The sequence below is a fragment of the Urocitellus parryii genome, chromosome 10 (genome assembly GCF_045843805.1).
Source record: "Urocitellus parryii isolate mUroPar1 chromosome 10, mUroPar1.hap1, whole genome shotgun sequence".
Classification (NCBI taxonomy): domain Eukaryota; kingdom Metazoa; phylum Chordata; class Mammalia; order Rodentia; family Sciuridae; genus Urocitellus; species Urocitellus parryii.
Window position 1 is genome coordinate 132,817,862 of NC_135540.1, and position 21,839 is coordinate 132,839,700.

At 41.7% G+C, this 21,839-nt stretch overlaps 1 protein-coding gene across 3 annotated transcripts in view; it reads left to right on the top strand.

The window, feature by feature from the left end:
• The window catches only part of Fam184b (family with sequence similarity 184 member B), a 109,429-nt gene that overhangs the window by 72,534 nt on the left and 15,056 nt on the right, over positions 1-21,839 (top strand). For all 3 annotated transcript variants that reach the window (XM_026403476.2, XM_026403485.2, XM_026403468.2), the window contains 3 exons: positions 14,555-14,658; positions 18,929-19,058; positions 20,237-20,449. In XM_026403476.2, the coding sequence (XP_026259261.2) occupies positions 14,555-14,658; positions 18,929-19,058; positions 20,237-20,449 (447 nt within the window). The remainder of the gene's footprint in view (positions 1-14,554; positions 14,659-18,928; positions 19,059-20,236; positions 20,450-21,839) is intronic.

The window sequence follows — 21,839 nt, forward strand, 5'->3', positions numbered from 1 at the left end:
GCTATAAGATTTAAATTTGTTCAAAGACTTAAGGGGGTTTGAGCTCAGGCTCTATGCCGTCCTACTAAAGCACTTCAGTGAGTCAAGAGAGATAAAAATAATAACAGCAATTGAGGACAGAATTTCCACACCACTCCCTGAACATGCAGAGAGGGTTGCCAAACCTGGGTGTGGCTCTGTCTCCTCCAAAGTTAGCTGGGACCTCATTGAACCTTTTGTTCTTGTTTCTTATGTCCAGTCTCCTAATTTTCTTAGATTCCTAGTGTCATTCTTTGGTTTGCAGAAAGCCATTTTGGTCTTCATAATTCTGAAGGAAAACCTTTTTTTAGAAGACTTTTTGAACCTGGGTCATACTGACATAGGGACAGAGAGGGGTGGAAGTTTTCATGGATGTGTCTGCTTACACCTTCCTTAAAAGGAAAAAGAAAGTCCTTGGGTCACCACCTCCACAACCCTGCAAGGCAAATGTTAGTATTATCTTCTTCATTTTACAGACAGGGAAACTGAGGCTTGAAGAGAGGCACCAGAGCCTGTGCCCTGAGCCATGGCAGCAGTAATCCCTGCCTCCCTACCACAGAGACTCGTGGTAATGAACAAAAGAGAGCATATGACAGCACTTCTCAAAACCATTCAAGCTTCTATAAATGTAAGGTGTCTTTATAATATCTATTACCATCCCCTGGAATCATTTCAGCAAAACTCCATTACGTTAGGTGCTCTATTTTAAGATGTACAGAATGCTACCTCTGGTAGATGATGAACTGAACTTGAAAATGACTTTGAATGTTCCCTGCCATGAGATTTCCTGGTAGTGGGTGTTTCTTTAAAATAGAAACAATCCAGATGAGTTTAAAATGACTGAAAGATGAAAGATGGAGATCTAATGAGAACCTAGGTTTAAAATAACCAACTATTTGCTTGGGAGGAGTTAGGAGGAGACTTTTGTGGTAGATGGTTTAGAGAAATGGATCTATTTATTTTTCTGTGCACACTATTTATACTCAGAGCACTTTAGGACTGGAAAGAGAGCATTGGACTGAATCTCAGCAGAATGCCTGATGAAGAACCCAAGAGTCTGAGTCAAGGGTGGACGACATGAGAAACTCTGGGAGTAGCTCAGGGTTATTTTTACTAGAAGGCTCCCTGTAATTTAAAAAAAAAAAAAAAAAAAAAAGAAGAAGGTAGCAGGGGAGTCTATTCTAGTTGGAGTTCAGAGAAGCAGATAATTGAATCAGCATTACTGGGCTTGAAAGTAGTCATCCAGCCAACTGTTTATTATCTCCAGGGTCAAGTTCATTTATGAAATAATAAAATGGCACTGTAGCATCTTTTGAATGATATATTTTGACCTGAAATATCAGGTGCACTCAGTCAAAGAGAAGAGAGAATTTTTTGTTGTTATTTGTGTGGTCTGACGGAATTGTCAGGCCAGGCATCTCTTCCAATTGCTGGACCATAAGACAGTTGAAGTCAAGAACTATATCTTATTAATCTTTATCCTTCTAGCATCTAATATATCTACATGTGGCAGACGTTTAACCTCTCCTTTTACAAAAACTGAGACATGACTATAGAATGAATGGAGCTGAGGGTACCATTTTGGGTCTCAGTAATTAAAAGGTTCGATTAGGAACTCCTTCCAAAATGAGCCTTGGCTGGAGGATAATTTAGGTCACTGGGATCTCTTTCTAATGACTTGGTGTCAGTGGGAGCGAGTAATCTTCTCTTTCTTTGGGAAAGACTTTGTATTAGTCTCTTTTGTGTTAACTACAATGAAGTAAGCTAACTTCTATAAAGAAAATAATAAAGATAAAATTATTTTGGAGGTTGAAAATCCAAACAGCATGGCTCAAACTCTGTTGAAGGCCATATGAGAGGTGGCAGGACCATATGCAGGAGGAAGAAAGTGCATCATGAAACAGGAAGCCAGAGAGACTCAGGGATTAGGCTCTCACTCTCAAGAATTCCCTTCAGAGAATGAGTATTTCCTTCTCAGGGCAGCACTCAGGTGTAAGGACCTCCCACTAGACCCCACCTGTTAGAGTGTCCACTATTTCCCATATTGCCTAACTCGGGAACAAGCTTCTGACAATAAAGGTTGGAAACAATAAAGGCTGTCCTTATGGGCAAAACACATCCCAACCATAACGGACTTCCTTGTCTCTGGTGTCCTGGAGACTGGAAACGAGTGAACAGAAAAAGGACTGTGGCATTCATTTCCCTGTTCAACTGGAGAAAACTCAACAACCTTCATTTCTCAGGTTTATTTTTTACTTACTTTGTTTTATTGTGGCAAGAACCACAATAAAAGAGATCTACCCTCTTAAGGAAAGTTTCAAGTGTACAGTACATTGCAATTGACTATAGGTACAGGGTTGCACAGCAGATCCCATGTTGCTTGACTGAAACATCATGTCTTTTGATAGTAAAACCCACTTCCATCTCACCCGAGCCCCTAGGAACCATCATTCTACTCTGATTCCATGAATTTGATCAGTTCAGATACCTCATCTACATGGAATGATACACTGTTTCTCTTTGTGTGGCTAGTTTATTTCACTTGGTATAATGTCCTCAAGGCTCATCCATGTTGTTTGCGTATTGCAGAATTTCCTACTTTTTAAAAGATAAATAGTATTCCACTATATGTACATACCACATTTTTTAACCCATTCAACTGTCAATGGACATTTAAGTTGTTTCATATATTGGCTACAATGAATAGTGCTGCATCGAACACAGTAATGCTAGTATAATTTAATACTGATTTCAATTCTTTGGGATAAATGCCCAGAAATAAAATTGCTGGATGATACAGTAGTTCTATTTTATTTTTTCAGGAACCTCCATACTGTTTTTTTTTTTTATTAGCTACATCATTGTGCATTCTCACCAATAGTGTGCAAGGGTATCCAGCCTTTCCACATCCTCACACCTACCTATTTTGGAATGGCCATCTTGACAGGTGTGAGGTGATATCTCACTGTGGTTTTAATTTGTATTTCCCTGATGATTAGTGATGTCCATCTCCTTTTAATGTATCTGTTGATCATTTATATTTTCTTTGGAGAAATGTCTATTCAAGTCCTGAGCCTAATTTAAAATTTGAGTTACTAGTCGGTTTTTTTTTTAATCTTACAGTGTTTGGCTGTAGTAATATATATGTATTACATATTCAGAAAATATTTTCTCCATTTTTTTAGGTGTCTATTTACTCTGTTTACCTTTGCTGTGAAGAAGTTTTAGTTTGATAGAATCCCACCAGTTTATTTTTTTAATTTTTTAAACTTATTTTTGTTGGTGCATTACAATTATACATACTAGTGAGATTCATTATGCCATATTCATATGTGGTTTTTTTTTTGCTTCCTTGCTTTAGTGTCATATACATGAAATACACGAAAGTATTGCTAACATCATGAAGCTTTTTCTGTATATTTTCTTCTAGGAGTTTTATCATTTGAGCCATTACATCTCAGTATTTAATCCATTGTGAATTGATTTATATATATATATATATATATATATATATATATATATATATATATATAGTATAATATAAAAAATCAAAATTCATTTTTTTGCAAATGAATATGTAATTTTCCAAACACCATTTGTTTCCCTATTGTCTTCCTGGCACCCTTGTTGAAAAATTGGTTGATTATAAATTATGAATTTACTTCTAGGAATTTAATTCTATTCCATTGGTCTATTGTTTCCATGCATGTATAATGTGTCAAAATATACTGTCATGTATATCTAAAAAGAATTTTTAAAAGATTGACTTAGCTATTCACAGTCTTTGGTTCCATATGAATTTTGAGAATCATTTTTTCTGCTTCTGTAAAAAAATAGTATTTTTAAAAGGATTGCATTGAATCTGTAGTTTTTGAGGTTGTGTGGACACTTTAACAATATTAGGTCTCCCAAACTATGATCACAGATTTTTTTCGTATCTTTTAAAATTTATTTCATCAGTGTTTATAGTTTTGCATATAGAAGGCTTTCACCTCCTTGATTAAATTTATACCTAGATATTTTATTCTTTTTGGTGCCATTGTCAGTGGAACTGCTTACCAGATTCCCTATTAGACAGTTCAATTGTTAATGTATAGAAATACAACTAATATTTGTAGGTTGATTCTGTACCCTGAAACTTTACTAAATTTGTCTACTGGTTCTAATAGTTGTTTTTTAGTAGTACTGGGGATTGAATCTAGGCATGCTACATCCCTAGCCCTTTTCTTAATTTTGAGACAGGGTATTGCTGAGTTCCCAAGGCAAACCTTGAACTTGTGATCCTCCTGCCTCAGTTTCCCAAGTCACCGGAATTACAGGCATCTGCCACCATGCCCAGCTAGTTTTAACAATTTTTATGGCATCTTAATTGGGGTTTTCTATATATAATTTCATGTTATCTGCAAACAGTGACGATTTTACTTTTTCCTTTCTAGTTTGAATGCCTTCTTCTTCTCCTTTTTTTATTTTCTTGACTAATTGCTGTAGCTAGGATTTCTAATACTATGTTTGAAGTGGTGAAAGTGGGCATCCTTGTCTTGATTATGCTCTTATAGGAAAAGCTTTTTTTTTTAACACCACCATTGAAAGGACCTTACTTTTTTTTTTTTTTTGAGAGAGAGAGAGAGAGAGAGAGAGAGAGAGAATTTTAATATTTATTTTTTAGTAATCGGTGGACACAACATCTTTGTTTGTATGTGGTGCTGAGGATCGAACCCGGGCCGCATGCACACCAGGCAAGCGCGCTACCGCTTGAGCCACATCCCCAGCCCAGGAAAAGCTTTTATTTTTCACCATTTAGTATGATATTAGTGGTGGGATTGCCATATGTGGGCTTTCTTATGTTGTGTTCACTTCTTCTAGTTTGTTTTTTCTCAATGAGATGGCATTGGATTTTGTCAAATGCTTGTACCAAATCTATTGGGACTATTTTGTGATTTTTACCCTTTATTAATATGGTGTGTCACATTAACTGACTTTTGTATAATGAACCATTTTTGCATCCTAGGAAAAATTCTTTTTGGTCAGGATGTAAATATGCTGTTAGATTCAGATTGCTGTATTTTGTTAAGGATTTTTTTGTATTTATGTTCACCAGGGAACCTGTAGTTTTCTCAAGGTGTGTTTGTCTGCCTTTGGAATCAGAGTAATATTTGTCACATAAAATGATTTCGAAAGTGTTTTTATTTTTGCTTTTTTATTTTTGTTTTTGTGGCAAGGGTTTAAGAAGGATTCATATAAATTATTTGAATATTTTGCAGAATCTACCCATAAAGTCATCTGGTCCTGTAATTTTCTTTGTTGAGAAGATTTTGCATAATGGTTCAACCTTCTTATTTCCTATTGGTCCATTCAAATTTTCTAATTTATCCCTTCTTCTTAGTTATCAAGTTTGTTGTTCATAATGGTCTCTTATAATCTTTATTTCTGTAGCATCAGTTGTAGTATTTCCTTTCATTTCTCATTTTATTAGAGTCTTCTCTCTTAGTTTTGGCTATTTTGTCAAAAAGAAACAACTCATCCAGGCATGGTGGCTTACATCTATCATCCCAGCAGCTCAGGAAGCTGGGGCAGGAGGAACACAAGTTCAAGACCAGCTTCAGCAACTTAGCCAGGCCCTAAGCAACTCAGAGAGCCCTGTCTCAAAATTTAAAAAATGGTCTGAGGATGTGACTCAGTGGTTAAGCACCCCTGGGTCCAATCCCCAGTGCCAAAAAAAAAAAAAAAAAGAAAAGAAAGGAACAAATAAAATTCATGGTTTCATTGATTTCTTTTTTCAGTTTTCAATTTTAATTATTTTGCTTTAACATATTTTTCCTTCTACTATCTTTGGGCTTAGTTTGTTTTTCTTTCAATAGCTCTTAGGTTGTTTACTTGAGATCCTTCTCTTTTTTTGAATATATAATTTTTTTATTTTGTTTTAATTAGTTACACATGACAGTACAATGATCGAGATCCTTCTTTTTTTTTTAAAGAGAGAGAGAGAGAGAGAGAGAGAGAGAGAGAGAGAGAGAGAGAGAGAGAATTTTTTAATATTTATTTTTTAGTTATCGGCGGACACAACATCTTTGTATGTGGTGCTGAGGATCGAACCCGGGCCACACGCATGCCAGCGCGCTACCACTTGAGCCACATCCCCAGCCCCGAGATCCTTCCTTTATAATGAAGTTTTTTTTTAATACCTATGAACTTTTCTCCATAGTATTGCTTTTGGCAATTTTGTCCATCCCAAGTTATATTTTATTTTTATTTATTTATTTATTTTTTTATATTTATTTTTTAGTTCTCGGTGGACACAACATCTTTGTTGGTATGTGGTGCTGAGGATCGAACCCGGGCCGCACGCATGCCAGGCGAGCGCGCTACCGCTTGAGCCACATCCCCAGCCCCCCAAGTTATATTTTAATTACATTTTTCTTTCTTTTTTTTTCAGTTCTGGGGATCAGTCAGGGCCTCATGCATGTTAGGCAAGTGTTCTATCACTGAGCTGCATCCCCAGCCCTCTAATTTCTTTATTTCTTCATTTTTTGAAAGACACATCTAGTCCATCTGCTTTATTTACCTGGAAAATTATCTCTCCATTTTCAAAGGCAAGTTGTGCTGGGTATAGTATTCTTGGTTTGCAGGGTTTTTCGCCCGCCTATTTTACTTCTTTGAGTATTATCATCCCACTCCCTTCTAACCTTCAAGATTTCTGCTGAGAAGCTGGGGTTGTAGCTTAGTGGTTGAGCGCTTGCCTTGAATGTATAAGGCGCTGGGTTCGATTCTCAGCACCACATAAAATAAATAAAACAAAGATATTGTGTCCACATACACCTAAAAAAAAGAGAGATTTCTGCTGAAAAATACACTTATTTTTTTATGTGGATTCTCTCATATGTGACAAGTAGCTTTTCTTTCACTGCTTTAGAAAATTCCATGTCTTGGACCTTTGACAATTTGATTATAATGTATCTCACTGTGGACTTCTTTGGATTCATCTTTTATAGTATTCTTTAGGTTTTTTGATCTGGATGTCCATTTTATTCCCCAGCTCTTTAACCATTATTCCTTTTAATGGGCTTTCTGGTCCTTTGTGTATGTATGTCTCTCTCTCTCTCTCTCTCTCTCTCTCTCTGTCTCTGTCTCTCTCCCTCTCCCTCTCCCTCCCTCCCTCCCTCCCTCTCTCTCTCTCTCTCTCTCCCTCCCTCCCTCTCTTCCTCCCTCCCTTCTGGAACTCTCATATGCATGGCTTGGCCCACTTGATGATGTCCCATAATTCTCTTAAGCTTTTTTTAATTTTTTAACTTTTTTCGTTCTTTTTAATTGTGCTTCTATGACTGCATATTCCCAATGACCTTTGAGTTCATCAATCCTTTCTTTTGCTTAATCATCTGTTGAACTCCTCTAGTGAATTTTTCAGTTCAATTATTGTGTTCTTCAGCTACATTATTTCTCTTTGGCACTTTTAAAATATGTTCATTTTCTGTCTCTTGTTGAATTTCTCACTGTGTTCATTCATCTTTTTTTTCATATGTTAGTGAGCATCTTGATAGATAGTTTTAATTCTGATAGATAGTTTTAAATTACATAGGTAAATTATGTAATTCTGTTTCATTAGGGTCAACCATGCAGAGGTTTAGCTTGTTCTTTTATTTGGGACATGTTTGCCCTAAATATCCCTAACAGCATATTTGCACAAAATATTTTGAACTTCATCCAGTTAGGCCCTGATGCTAGCAGCTGGGAATCATGCCTACATGGCACACCCGAGTGTCTGTGTAGTGACATGGAATGACATGGATGGGAGTAAGGGAATAGAGGGGTCTACTCCTCATGCCACCTCCTGTCTGCCCTGTAGAAAAAGCAGGTACTTCCAGTCTTTACAAACTGGCTATACCAGAGAATCCCCTGTTAATCAGCATTGTAAGAATGAGGGCATCTACCAACTCTTCCTCTCCCTACAAAAAGCAGGAAGCTTTGAATTTTGTTTGTTCACTCTGTTCTTAGCCAAGGGGGAGCTACGTATCTGGCAGTCTAAGCCTCTGCCTCCAATTTTCCCCTGGGTAGCTAGACTATAGTAGGCCTGCCAGAGTTCCATGATTGGTCAGACAGAAGCCAGTTTTCTAGGGAGCCTCCTTAGTAAAGTTGGGGTGCCTGGCATGCAGACTAACCCCTTCCCTCTCCTGGGTGAAGCTGGAAGCTGAGGGTATCTTCCTGATTATATCAGGGAAATATAATGTTTTTATCTTGCCAGGTATGTTTATAGACTTAAACTGATTTATTAGGATACATTCAAGACATTAGAAAAAGATCAATGGAATAAACCCAAAGTTCATAGAAGGAAAGAGATATGAAAGACAAAAGAAAAATAAATAAATCTGACCAACACATCTGAAAACTAGCTTTTTGAAAAAATACATCAAACTTCTGGCATCCCTGATCAAGGAAAAGGGAAAGAGGAACTGAGAGCGACATGAATAATGGACAAATATCCCACGACAGAACAGAGATTCAAAAGTAATTCCAAATGTACTCTCTACATGTGATGTAGCTGGGAGCTAATGTTGGTGCCTGATGAATCAGCTCTTAGTGTTTTCTGAGCCGCCATGAAGACTGTGAAAGGGAATCTGCAGGATGTAATTTCTGGGCCACTGTATGACCCCTGCTGTATTTAAAGGAGCCTGGGCTGTATCAGGGGCAATAACTCTGGAAAGAAGGAGTCCTAAATATCCCTACCAGCATTGATGAGTTTGGTTTTGCATTTTTTCAGGGTATAGGAGCCTTTTTTCTAGCTTCTGATTTCTCACATAGGGAATTTGTTCATGAATTATTGCTGAATTGATGTTTTGTCGGGGCAAGAGGGTCTGGGGCTTCCTTCTACCGTATCACTGATGTCATTTTTCTCTGGTAGATTTTGAGTCTCCTCTTTGTAGATATTTCTTAACAGCATATTTGCACAAAATATTTTGAACTTACATCCAGTTAGGCCCTGATGCTAGCAGCTGGGAATCATGCCTACATGGCACACCCGAGTGCCTGTTTATTGACATGGAATGACATGGATGGGAGTCAGAGAATAGAGGGGTCTACTCCTCATGCCACCTCCTGTGGCCTGGGACAAATCACTGCACATCTCCAAACGTAGTTCCCCAATTGTAAAGGAGAATAACAGGCCTTTCCTTTCCCCCTCACAACGTCCTGAGCAAACCTGAGACAATGAATGTATGGAAATAGGCAAGCGTGATGTAGCTGGGAGCTGCTGTTGGTACCTGATGAATCAGCTCTTGGAGTTTTCACCCCACTCCTGTTTCTGCACTTCTGCCCAAGGCTCCTTTAAATATAGCAGTGGTCAATAAATCAGGCTGGAAATTACATCCTGCAGACTCCCTTTCACATCTCCGTGCAGCTCAGAGTACATTTGGAATTCTTTTTAATCTCTATTCTGTCTTGAGATCCTTGTCCATTATTCATGTTGCTCTCGGTTCTTTCTTCCCTTTTCCTTGATCAGGCCTGCCAGAGGTTTGATGTGTCTTTTTTTTTTTTTTTTTCCAAAAGCCTTCAGATGTGTTGATCAGATTTATTATTTTTTCTGTTTCATTTATTTTGTCTTTCATATCTCTTTCCTTCTACTTACTTTGGGTTTATTCCATTGATCTTTTTCTAACTTCTTGAATGTTTTCCAACAAATATGCTTGTCTATAAATTGCCCTCTGTATATCTTTATCTATGTCTCAGGGTTTTGAAGCTTATCTTGTTTTTAACCTACTTTCTCTCTCTCTCTCTCTCTCTCTCTCTCTCTCTCTCTCTCTCTCTATATATATATATATATATATATATATATATATATATATATAATATATATTTAGTTGTAGTTGGACACAATACCTTTATTTATTTTTATGTGGTGCTGAGGAGCAAACCCAGGGTGTGCACATGCTAGGCTAGTGCCTAACCACTGAGCCACAACCCAAGCCCCTTAATCTACTTTCTTATTGCTCTTTGATTTTATTGCATTGTCATCAGATAGCACAATCTATAGAATATCAATACATTCAACTGTCTTTAGATTCACTCTGAAGCTTAATGTGGGGTCAGTTTTTTAAATGTTCCCTATCTGATGGAAAGAAAGTATATATTCTTGATTTGGTTATGAAGATATTTTATATATATAAAATTTGAATCTTTGCTCTGTATTATATTCTCTGCAGCAAATTATATATCTTCTCTTGCCTCCGTTTTATCACCTTTAAACTGGATGATAATATCTATTTCATACAGTTAAGGGCCTAACATACCATGCACCACATAAAATTTAGAAACTAGTAGTTCTTTTTAGCTAGAAGGTTCAGTTTATTAATCTTGTTTTTCAGATCTTCTTATCCTGGATCATTTTGTCAGTTTAGTGTATCAGTTTCTGAGAGATGTGTATTAAAAATTTCCCATAATAATTATAAAGTTTCCCATTTTCCCTTACAATTTTGATCATTTTGCCTTATGTTTTGGGGCTCTGTTGTTAGATGCCTATAGGTTCACTATTAGAACTTTTTAATGAATGATTTTCTTTCATCAGGATAGGTTGACATGTTGAACTTTATCAGTTCATGTTTGATGTGATTACTGGAATTAGACCTGTTTTGACAACATAACCAAGAATCCTGTGTAGCCAAATTTGAAACCTGGATGTGATTAATTGCACATCCTATATGTATTTACAGCACAGTGGTATGCATGCTATTCTGATTTGCTGTTGTCTCCAACTCCACCAGGCAAGTTCTCCAGGTTTATACAGAACATGTATTTATAGCAGGTGACTCGTAAAGCTGTTTGCTTAGACTACATTTGCTGCTAGACTTTATGGGAATTGGAGATCTCCAAGACAGTTTTAATTCCCCAAATACTGGAAACTAAGAGGCAAAGGTGAGCCTTTTTGCCTCATGTCCACATGGAGATTGTAAACTGTCCAGTTATATCATTGTTTGAACCAAACGTATTGGGACTGGGACTAGTAGGTGTCAACTAACTGGACTTTAAGTCCAGTAGTTACATATAGAAAGAGTAGGTTAGGGCTATAAATAAAAAACAATTGTACTAAAGGATCTTAATTACTGGCTGTATGCTGTGACCTGTATGGCCGAACTTTAAAGACCAGTGAGGGTAATGAAGGATTAAGAAAGACATACAGACATTTACAAAGAGAAAGCTGGGACCAGGTGGGACACTGACCTCTGAGGGAGAAACAGGGACCCAGGCCTAGCACAGCACACTTATTATATAAGTTTTATCATCAAAAGGTTTTCCGTGGGAAAGTTTCTGCAAAGCAGGCAGGCTTGAAGTTCACAGCGCTTGCAAACTATTATAATTATCTTTTATGCTCAGAATTCTTATCCTCAGCATCTGGTGAGCTCATGGTCAAGACTAATATAATGCTGTGCCTTTTCATAGAACTTCCTCAGACAGGACACCAATCTTGTCCTGCACCTTTGCACACAAAGTTCCCAGAGAAAAAAGAGCCACAGCATCGAGACAGTCATAGACCATGATTCAAGTCACCGCTGTCCACAGTTGTAGGATTTATAAGACTTTTAAACTATATCTGAGGTTACTTTTACATTCACTTATAGTCTAGGAAGGGAGAAAAATGCTCCTGTAACTAATTCACAGCAGAAAAACTCTTGTCTGTTTTGTTTATTGTTATATCCCCAAAAGAGAATGCTTGGCACAGAGTCAGTGATCAATAAATACTTGTGAGAAGATTATGATACTGCAAAATATTGTTGTGGGAACTTCCACAGGAGAGAGTCTAACTACAATGCATGAAGTGGTAAAACCTCCTGGAGGACGTGACAGTCAAGTGAGGTCTTGAAGAATAAACAGATCTGGGGATTAAAGTCTGCACCATTAAGATTCCATCAGAGAAACAAACTAGGGATGATACAGGATACGAGTAGGAACTGAGCTGGCATAATTGTGGGACCTAGTTACATATTTTGTGTTCAACTGCTGCCTTTTGGTCTGGTGGTGGGCCCAAAGTCAGCAGAGGGGCCTGTCAAGAGGCAAGTAGGCAGAGTGAAGTGGGGAAGACCAAGGGCAAACTGCAGCTGTGTGGCTGAGCTCCAAGTGTATCATTCTCTGAGGCCAATAAGGCTCCAACTGGAGGACACAGGTGGCCTGCATCCTTTGACATGAAACTAAGCACATCTGCAGCCCAAGACGGGGGAACCTAAGGAGGACCCCATGGGAGCTGGGGTGCTGCAGGCTACCTGCTGCCTCAGGGTCTGCACACACTGGTCCAGGAGAGGGAGAAGTCAAAGGAGGATCCAGAAGAAGCTGAAGGAGCTGAGAGTCCCCAAACTGCCCAGGCCAACAAGGTGGTGTGCCGATCAGTGCTTTCTGCCCTGCATCGAGTGTCCATGCATCAGGATGTGACTGCTGCTTTACTTCCATCCTCCAAATTTAATGCAAAGACACATGGCCCAGGAGTGTGCAGGGTGGAAGTCCTGAGGAATGTAGCTCAGGCTTAGATGAGTTGACCCAGGACACATTCACCCCAGAGGGGAAGATGAGGGCTCGGGTGGAATGCCACTGGCCTGGGAGACTTCTCACATATACGGAATACACGGAGGCCATTCACTCCAGAGGACATAAGGTGGGCTCAGGGTCCTCCTGCTCTCCTGGAGTGACCCATGACATATCTGGGATTATTCATTTGGTGTTTGCTGAGTGATTCCTGTTCTAGGCATCAGGGAAACTTGTGGACAGAGCAGAGTCCCTGCCCTATGGGGCTTACCTTTCAGTGAGGGAAGCTGAGAACAAATAAGTAGACAAATAACATCACACTGTGAGATGTATTTTGGGAAAAACATACAGCAAGGTGGGAGAGAGACTGCAAGGGGTAGTATTTTAGAGAAGGTGGTCAGGGAGCAATAATCTCATAGAACATTAACACCAGTGCTTGCTAATACTATCCTGGGGCCTTTATATGTATTGGTTCATTTAATTCTGGTGACAACCTGAGTAATTTTCCCAAGATTGTATCACCAATAAGAACTGGGATTTGAACACAGGGAGCTTGCTGCTAGAGTCCAAAATTAGAGACTAAAGTGAGGAAGCAAAGAATGTAAGCATCAGAGCAAAGAGCATTTCAGGCAGAGGGATCGGCCTGTGCAAGCCCTGAGGCAGGTCCGGTTGTTTGGAATCTGGACGTGTCACAATTGGAGGGGTTTATTCAACATTAAAGACAGTTGGATATACACGTCTGAATACTGGGGGAAAGGTTGGAAATAGAAAAGTAAATTTGTCATAAATAACCATGTGTCACCAATATCCGTGTGGCATTTAATGCCATGGGACTAGATGAGATTCTGAGGCCTGGGGCAGAAGAGGAGGGAGTATTATTGAAGGAAACTGAGAAGGAGGTGCTGGTGGGACAAAGGAGACCCAGAAGCCAGATACCCCAACCCTGCTGAGAGGTCCAGCTAGCTGAGGCTGGAGGATTGAGCACTGTGCAATGTGAATGTCACTGTTGATCTCAGCATTGTTGACGTGCAGACACTTCAGTATGTGGAAAGGCACCAAACCATTTTGTTGCAGGTCAAGTGGGGTTGGGAGCTCAGCTCTGCCCCTTCCCACCCAAGTGATCCCAAGACCCCTCCCCGCCAAGGTTTCATATAGTTTAAAAATCACATATGCAAGCTAACCAGTTCATTTATAGTTGGTGAGTGTATTCAGGAAAGGGAAGATGCTGGTTCAAGGTCACACTTCCTGGTTAGTGAGAAATCCAGGTTGTAGTTTATCACTGATGAGATCTGACATCAACAAATCTGCTCCTACCCTGTCTTAACATACTGTTTTCCATGGACAGTGGTTACCATCACAAGTAGAAAAATAAAAATTAAAAAGTCTTTTGTACCCTTATGTCTTTGTGGAAAGGAGAGAATGATAAAATGAGCAAATTCAATTGAGTGAGAATTCTGAAAGCTCATTGTCCCCCCATCATTTCTGATTCTCCACCCAGGTCCCATTTCTCAATGCTTTTGGCCTTTCAGCAAGTACCCTGTTTTCTGACCCTATGTGAGGAGGTGCAGCACACCACAACCTATGCAATGGGCCTGATAACCAAGACTAAGTTGCTCACTTTCACTGACCCCTGGCCGTGGGTCAGTAGTGTACTCTGATCCTCACCACAGCCCACAAATCAGGCCCAGCAGGGATCCCTCTCTGCAGGCTGAAGTGGTTAAGGTCAGACTAGTCCCATGGTTCCACAACTGTGATGGTGGACCCTGGGCCAGTTACTTATTCTCTCCAACTTGAGTCTCTCCTGCTATATGAATTGCTTGGTGGAATGCAAAACAGGACGCAAGCATAAGCACTGCCGTGGTCAGAACCAGGCACTGTTCAGGCATGGTGGGATCATGGCCTCCTCCTTCCAGGCCTCTGAGCTGGGCACAGACAGTGGATCTCAGGGGGCTCTTTCTCCTCTGCTCTCTGGTTGAAGAAGCCAGGTGAAATCAGGGAACTGTGCTTAATCTCTGTGTGTCACTGTTTTTTGCCTTAGGATCCATGTTCAGAGCAGAAGGAGCCCTCCCAGACACTGCCCAGAGAAGAGTATCAAGATAAGTTAGCAGCTGAAGAAGGAACCAGCAGCGACGAAGAAGAAAGGTACAGACCCCGAGCGCTCTAACGGATGAGAACTCAGATTTGGAAGGAGGCATTCATTCATTCCCTCTGTCCTCAAGTATTTATCCCTGCTCTTTGCACCATGCTCAGGGAGGGAATATCTTGTGTGTTGTTAGCATAGCTGTGGCCTTTACATAGCCAATTACCACACCAACCCAGAGAGGTCATGGTATAGTTTAAGCTCAAAGAGATTAGGAAGCCTCCCCAAGATTCAGTCCTGGAAAAGTAGTAAGTTTTGTCCCTGGGGGAAAATGCCCCTCTGCATCACCTGTACTAGTCAGCTGTTGCTGCTATAACAAGCATCCCCAGATATCAGTGATTTTATAGGTGAGCTATCTTTATTCTTGATTCATCCAGCCTCTTAGGGGCTTGTGTACAGTTGGTGCTAGCTGAGGGTTAGGTGCTACTGCTTTCCTACAGACTACAGTTCAAGTTTGTTCCATGTGCCTTCTCATCCTGGGACCCAGACTGAGGGATTAGCCCTATTAAGGGCAGGTTATTGTCATGGTAAAGGGAAAGAGCTCAAAAGGGCTAAGAGGAACATGCAATGCCTCTTAAAGATAAGTATTTTAAGAATTGCATTCTATTCCACACTTGTTCCATGGGCCACCATAAGTCATGGGACCACAATTCACATTAATGAGCAGAGAAGCATTTACTTTTATGCATCTTAGTCCAGTGGGCTGCTTTAACAGTATATCCTAGCTGGGTGACTGAGGAGAAATTTATTTCTTTTATATTAAAAGGTGGGAAATTCAAGATCAAAGTACCAACCATACAGTGCCTGATTGGGACACTCTTTACAGATGACCATCTTTTCCATCTTCTCAAATAGGAGAGTGGGGAGGCAGAGAGAGATCAATTTCCCATGTCTATTCCTATAAGGGCACTAATCCTATCATGAGGGATCCACCCTTGTGACCTAATTATTTCCAAATGCTCCATCAAAACTAGTATCAAATTGGCAATTAGAGCTTCAACATAGGAATTTGGGGAGATACAATGTCACCTATAATGTACTTATAGCCACAACAAGCAGGGGAAGAGGACAGTGAGTATTTTCTGAGTAGATACAACATGAAACAGTCTGTTACAGTATCTCGTAAGGTTCTGATACACAGAGTCTAGGGTACCTCTCAATCATGTTATTTTGAGAACATGTGCCAGGTAATTCTGAGGACACCACAGTTATGTCCCACTGCCCTGCACTAACACATGACATATGTGGGGTCCTGGCAGATGACCTGTATGCTCCTGCCATCTAGAAGTTCTCTAGATGATTGACAGGCAGGGTAACACGTAGTCCAGTGAACTCCCCAGCTCAGAAGAGTCCCATACACTCTCCAGCTTCTGTGTCAGTCTCTAGGAGGCACATGAGCAAAACAGTTAACAAGGACAGACTCTAGAGTCAGGCCTCCAGGTTAAATCCTGGCTCTGCCACTTAGTCTCTGGCAGCCATAAACCTTGTTCTGTGTAGAACTCCTGATACTGGAGGGAAAGAAAGCTCTCTTTCCCTGAGAACGCTGGCAGAAATTTCAAAGAGGTACCTAGTGGGTCCATCTGGGTGACCTGTATCTTCAAGACGGCCATTCTTACCATCCCACTTTGTTTGGCCAGGCATGTGTCATATGCCCTTCCCCAGGGCCAGCTGTACCCAAACCCCATGGACTAAACAGGGTCACCACTGAAGGGGGACAGGCTTTCCCATGACAGGATGCTGGGCAGACCAGCAGCATGTTGTGATCACAGCAGCCTTCTCTTCCTCCTGTTGAGGCTATGTCACTGAGGAAGGACACCCAACTACAGAAGAATTAGGGATTAGGGAGGCCAGGCCCTCGAGGCTGTTCCCACTGATTTTTTTTTTTGAGGGGGGTGGGTAGAAAAGCTAAGCAATATAAAAGAAGTGGGACTCCTTTTTGCATGTTCTGGAGTTACTCCCAGGAGGCATGAGAACTGGAAACAGACAACTGACCTTCTGGGCACAGCGACTCTAAGAGAACAGCAGCTTGTCCATTGGCTTTGACATGAAGTGAGGGACAGCAGGTCACACTCTAATTTAAAGGGGAGTTGGGTAAGGTCAGTCAGCTGTGCCTGCTTTGTGCAGGACGGCAGGACAGTGGGATGGCGGGATGGGACCAGTTCCTTAGGATGAGAGGGAATTGGAGGCAGTGGAATGAGTACAGAAAGGGAAATTGCCACTTGTGGTATTCCGAGGAATAATAATAATGGTGAAATAATAATGTTTATTGAATGGTGAAGTATAATAAGCACATTTAAAGCATGAGTCTATTTAATCTTCAAATGTAGATCCCATTACTGGGCAGGGGTTATAGCTCAGTTGGTAGAGTGCTTGCCTTGCATGCACCAGGCCCTGGGTTCAATCCTCAGCACCACAAAAAAACAAAACAAAACAAATAGAGATCCCATTATTAAAGAACTTCATTTGGAAGATTTCTGAGGAATAGAAAAGTACAAAGTAACTTGCCTAAGTAACTTTTCCAATAAATGGAAAGATCTGAATGCGCTATCATTTGACTGAGATGTTAATTTCATGGTTGTATATATTTGTTAAAATTATACACTAACTTATACACTTGCATTTCACTATATGTAAATTTTACTTCAATAAAACATTTAAATAATAATACGTGAGCCCATGTCCTGGGAGGAAGTCCAGTCCCTTCCCCAGGATTTACCAGGAGAGCTCACCTGCTCCACACAGTGGCCCTGGCGGCCACCTGTCACTCTTGCTCTGGGCTATCCTCTCTGCCTTTCCAGCCTTCTCCTAACCTTAGGTTTGTTTCAGACCCAGGTATGCCCTGTTTTTGCTCCTTAAACTGTATTTAGTACATCTTCAAAAAGCTTGAAGATAACCTAAGAGAATTAGAATGCAAAGAAACGGAACTTCTCTTTTTAAATATTTAATTAGTTCTTCATATAATGCTTACTGTGTACCAAACACTGTTTTAAGTACTTTGCAGATATTAAATCTATTAAGCCATATCACAATCCAAGTAAAAGATACAATTGTTGGCCCTATTATAGATGAGGCAGCTCAAAGTCCAAATAGTTTGAAGATCTCACTCAAGGTCACATAACTGGGACAACTGGGACACAGTTGCCCTGGAATGAGAAGCTGGGCAGTTCAGCCCCAGCACTCAGGGTCTCAGCCATGTGGCTGTGCTGCTGCTCCCAGCATCCTGCTCTTCCTTTCAGGGTCCCTATTGACTGTCTCCTCCTTAACCCCCCACCTGAGACCCTTTGCTGGGCCCTCTTAAGCAGAGACCTCGGGCTGGAGATGTGGCTCAGCGGTAGCTCGCTCGCCTGGCATGCGTGCGACCCGGGTTCGATCCTCAGCACCACATACCAACAAAGATGTTGTGTCCACTGAAAACTAAAAAAATAAATATTAAAAATTCTCTCTCTCTCTCTCTCTCTCTCTCTCTCTCTCTCTCTCTCTCTCCTCTCTCACTCTCTCTTAAAAAAAAAAAAAAAAAAAAAAAAAGCAGACACCTCTTCCTATGTCCTCCATCACAGCCCAGGCCCCTAAACCCCTGAACTCTGGTCCTCTGGCCTAATGTCCTCCCCAGGGGAAGCAAAACATCACCCTAGGCCATCCTTGTACATTGTCAAACAGGACAAATACTTAGCAGCCCAGTCCAAACATTTGAATTTCTCAGTAGATCAAAAATTCAGAACTGAGGACGCTGGGAATGGGGGAAGGTCCCCTCAAAGGCATTCATCAGCATCTTATCTTGAATGAAGAAACTATTGTGGCTTTCAATAGCCATTTTAGTTCATGCTTTCTTATGTAGAGGCTTCTTTATAATCCATCAGTTTATACCTGGGGACAGCCAGTATAAGTTATGAGCATACTTTGAAAAGCATAAAGTACTGTGTGGTTGTTTCATTTTCTTTCATATGAAGGAAAAGTTGTGAAAACCTTTAGATCATACAAACCTCTCTTTTGGAGCTCCCAGGGACCCCCAAAAGAACTCTAAGCTCTCAAACATTCTGACAGTCAGTCATCATTTATTAAGTATCCATTAAAATGGGTATCAGGTAGTTCCTGCAGAATCCTGTGCAGTAACACTTAGGATGTCTATATCAGGTTGCTTTTTGAAAGACAAGATGTTTCTCACCATACCAACTACCACTGGAGTCACCTCCTCTAGGCAGAGTGGCTGAGATGGTGAGCTGTGTCATTCTGAGCCCTAGGATCTTTAGTGATGTGGTCTTCATGTCTTCCAAGGATTGAAGTGCCCCTCAAGGAGAGAAGTGACCCACGACTTCCACTGGGCTCTTTGCTGAAGGAAAAGGCACCTGAAATCCAGCGTCTTCAGGAGGACTGGCAAAGCCAGAAAGCCAGGCTGCAAGCCCAGGTAGAAGGGCAGCCCTGTGGGGACTTCCCATGGAGTGAGACCTGCCTCCTTCTTCAGACAACTCTGGGAAAGCACTAGGGCAGGCTGCCATTCAAGCTGGAGAGGGCATTAGAGTCCAGGACGAGGCAGGATTCTTGGTTTTGTTAATTTATTTATTCAAACTCTGCTCTATTCAAAAGCTCAGTGGTAGAGCAATCACGGTACATGTGCCAGGCCCTGGGTTCACTCCCTTGTACTGCCCCCCCAAATCCCCTACTGTGCTCATAGACACACTGTTGATACATCAGTGAACAGTGAACGTTCCAGATAGACTCCTGTTATTTCATATATAAGGAACACACGCATTAGCAACAGTGGTGGGAATACAATAAACTGCTCTCCATATCCTTGGTTTCTCCAACCTTGAATTTAATCAAATACAGATAGAAAACAATTAAGAGTAAAAACTACTTCTGTACTGCACATGTACAGACTTTTATTTCTTGATATTTTCTAAACAATAGAGTTTGACAACTGTTTACATAGTTGCCCTTATTCATTGCATTTACATGCTATTGTGTATGGTAAGGAATGTAGGGATGGCTTAAAGTATGCAGGAGGATGTGCCCAGGTTAGATGCAAATTCGGCACTGTTTTATGTGGTATCCATAGATGTGCTGGATCTAGTCCCCTGCAGATACAGAGGGACAATTGTGTTTTGTGCTTTAGCAGAGGAGTCTGGAACAGACAGAAAGTACTAGAGTAAGAAATAAGCAAATCATGCAGTACCTTAGAAGGAGATGGGTCTTTAGGAAAGGAGCAGGGCAGGGTGGAGGGGCTGGAGGCCCCTCTAAATGACTCATGGGGAAAAGCCTCAGGAAGAAACAAGATCCAGAATCAAGCCCCTGAGGAAGGTGAGGGAGGCCACCGTGCGGGGAGAATGTTCTGGCCCCTCCTGATTTCTCTTAGAGGGTTTGTGTCCCACAACATCCTCACTTTCCCTCATGGGTGGCTCTAGCAGAGCCCTCTGCCCCTGCCCTGGAGGACTTGCCACCGGGTTCTTCTGCTGCTGCTGGCATTTCTACTCCTCAGAGTTGCCCCACACAGGAGGCTCAGCTAGTGAGATTGTCAGAAAGCTCTGGTTAGGGCGACAGTCCGGGAGGGCAGGGGCGGCCGTCCTGAGGCGCGGTGGCGGGCAGGTCTCGCAGATGCAGCGGGCCCTGGAGCAGTGCACCAGCAGCTACAGGGAGGACCTGCACGAGCTCCAGCAGCTGTCGGACCAGGAGCGCGAGCGGCTGCGGCGCGAGCTCCAGGACAGCCTCCAGCAGAGCCAGGCCGCCAAGGCGCAGCTCGAGGCCTCCCACCAGCGCGCCCTGCGAGCCCTGGACAAGGCCAAGACGCAGGAGCTCAAGGTAGGGGCAACTGCGGGAGCCAAGCCGTGCAGTTCTCAGGCCCCTGCGGTGTCAGCCCCTGTTGCGCACCCCCTGACGCCCCAGGGCCTTTTGTCCATTATCTCCAGCACCCACGTGATCACACAGGGTCACTATTATCCTATTACCTTTTCCATACAAGGAAAGAGGCCCCGAGAAATTCAGCAACTTGCAGAAGGTCACATAGTAGTAAGGGGCAAGGCAGGGACTCAGACTTGGTCCCTTAGGCTTCTGGTGCCGCTTTCTCCTAACGGTATGTGTCCTGGTAAGAACAACTTGCTTTCCCAACTTGAGCAATGTCACCCATGACGCATGCTGAGAATGTGAGCCCAGGCCAGCAGTTAAAGGGGGAGGGGAGCTCCATGCTGAGAAAGAGCAGCTTAGCATCAAGAGCTCCCCCAAGGCTGTGGGAAGCTGCCAGGTGGTGATCAGCCCACATGATGTTGAATCCATCAGGCCATCTAGGCAAATTTCATCTAGCACCTTCTACCTCTAACTTTTTGGTTCTTTGTAATATATGTCCATATTGCCCTGATAAAAAAGCAAAACAACCTTTAAAAAAAAGGAAGAAAGAAAGAGAGGAAAGAAGGAAGGAAGGAAGGAAGGAAGGAAGGAAGGAAGGAAGGAAGGAAGGAAGGAAGGAAAGAAAGAAAGAAGGAGGGAAGAAAGAAAGAAGGAGGGAAGAAAGAAAGAGGAAGGAAGGAAGGAAGGAAGGAAGGAAGGAAGGAAGGAAGGAAGGAAGGAAGGAAGGAAGGAAGGAAGGAAAAAGAAAAGAATGAGATAATGCACTGGACTGCCTGACATTTACCAGGAAAAAGACAGAAAAATAAAAGAAGTGAGTGAACTTTTTTTTCTTTTATTTTTCTATCTTTTTCCAATTTGGTTTGCAATTGAAGAACAGTCTATTCAATGAGACGCTCTAAGTCTATCCGCTGTTGGGTAGCTCTGGCTTTCATGTTTGTCAGGACTTCTCCCCTCCCCTGGGGGCTGCAGACCCTAAACCACTGCAGAGGCAGAGGAAGCCTGAGGCTTTGCTCACCTGTAAGGGAGGAGCTCCAGGGGTTCTGGGAGGCACATGAAGGAGGATCTGAGGCCCAGCCAGGGCAGAGGAAAGGGCACTCTGCTCACCAAGTCCTAGTGCTTGGAAACTCAGAAAAACTAGATTCAGGGATCTTCATTGCAGCTTTAGTCTGCATGGGGATGGTTCCAAAATGAGACCGAAGAGGTTAAGTGCTGATTCTGATTGGAAGGAGCCAACATCCAGCATTGCTGGTGCAGACTAGTAATTAAGAGTAAGCCATCTGGGTTCAAGCTCTGGACCTAACCACTTACAAGGTGTGAGCCAGGGCAGGTCACCTAGCTCCTCTGTGTG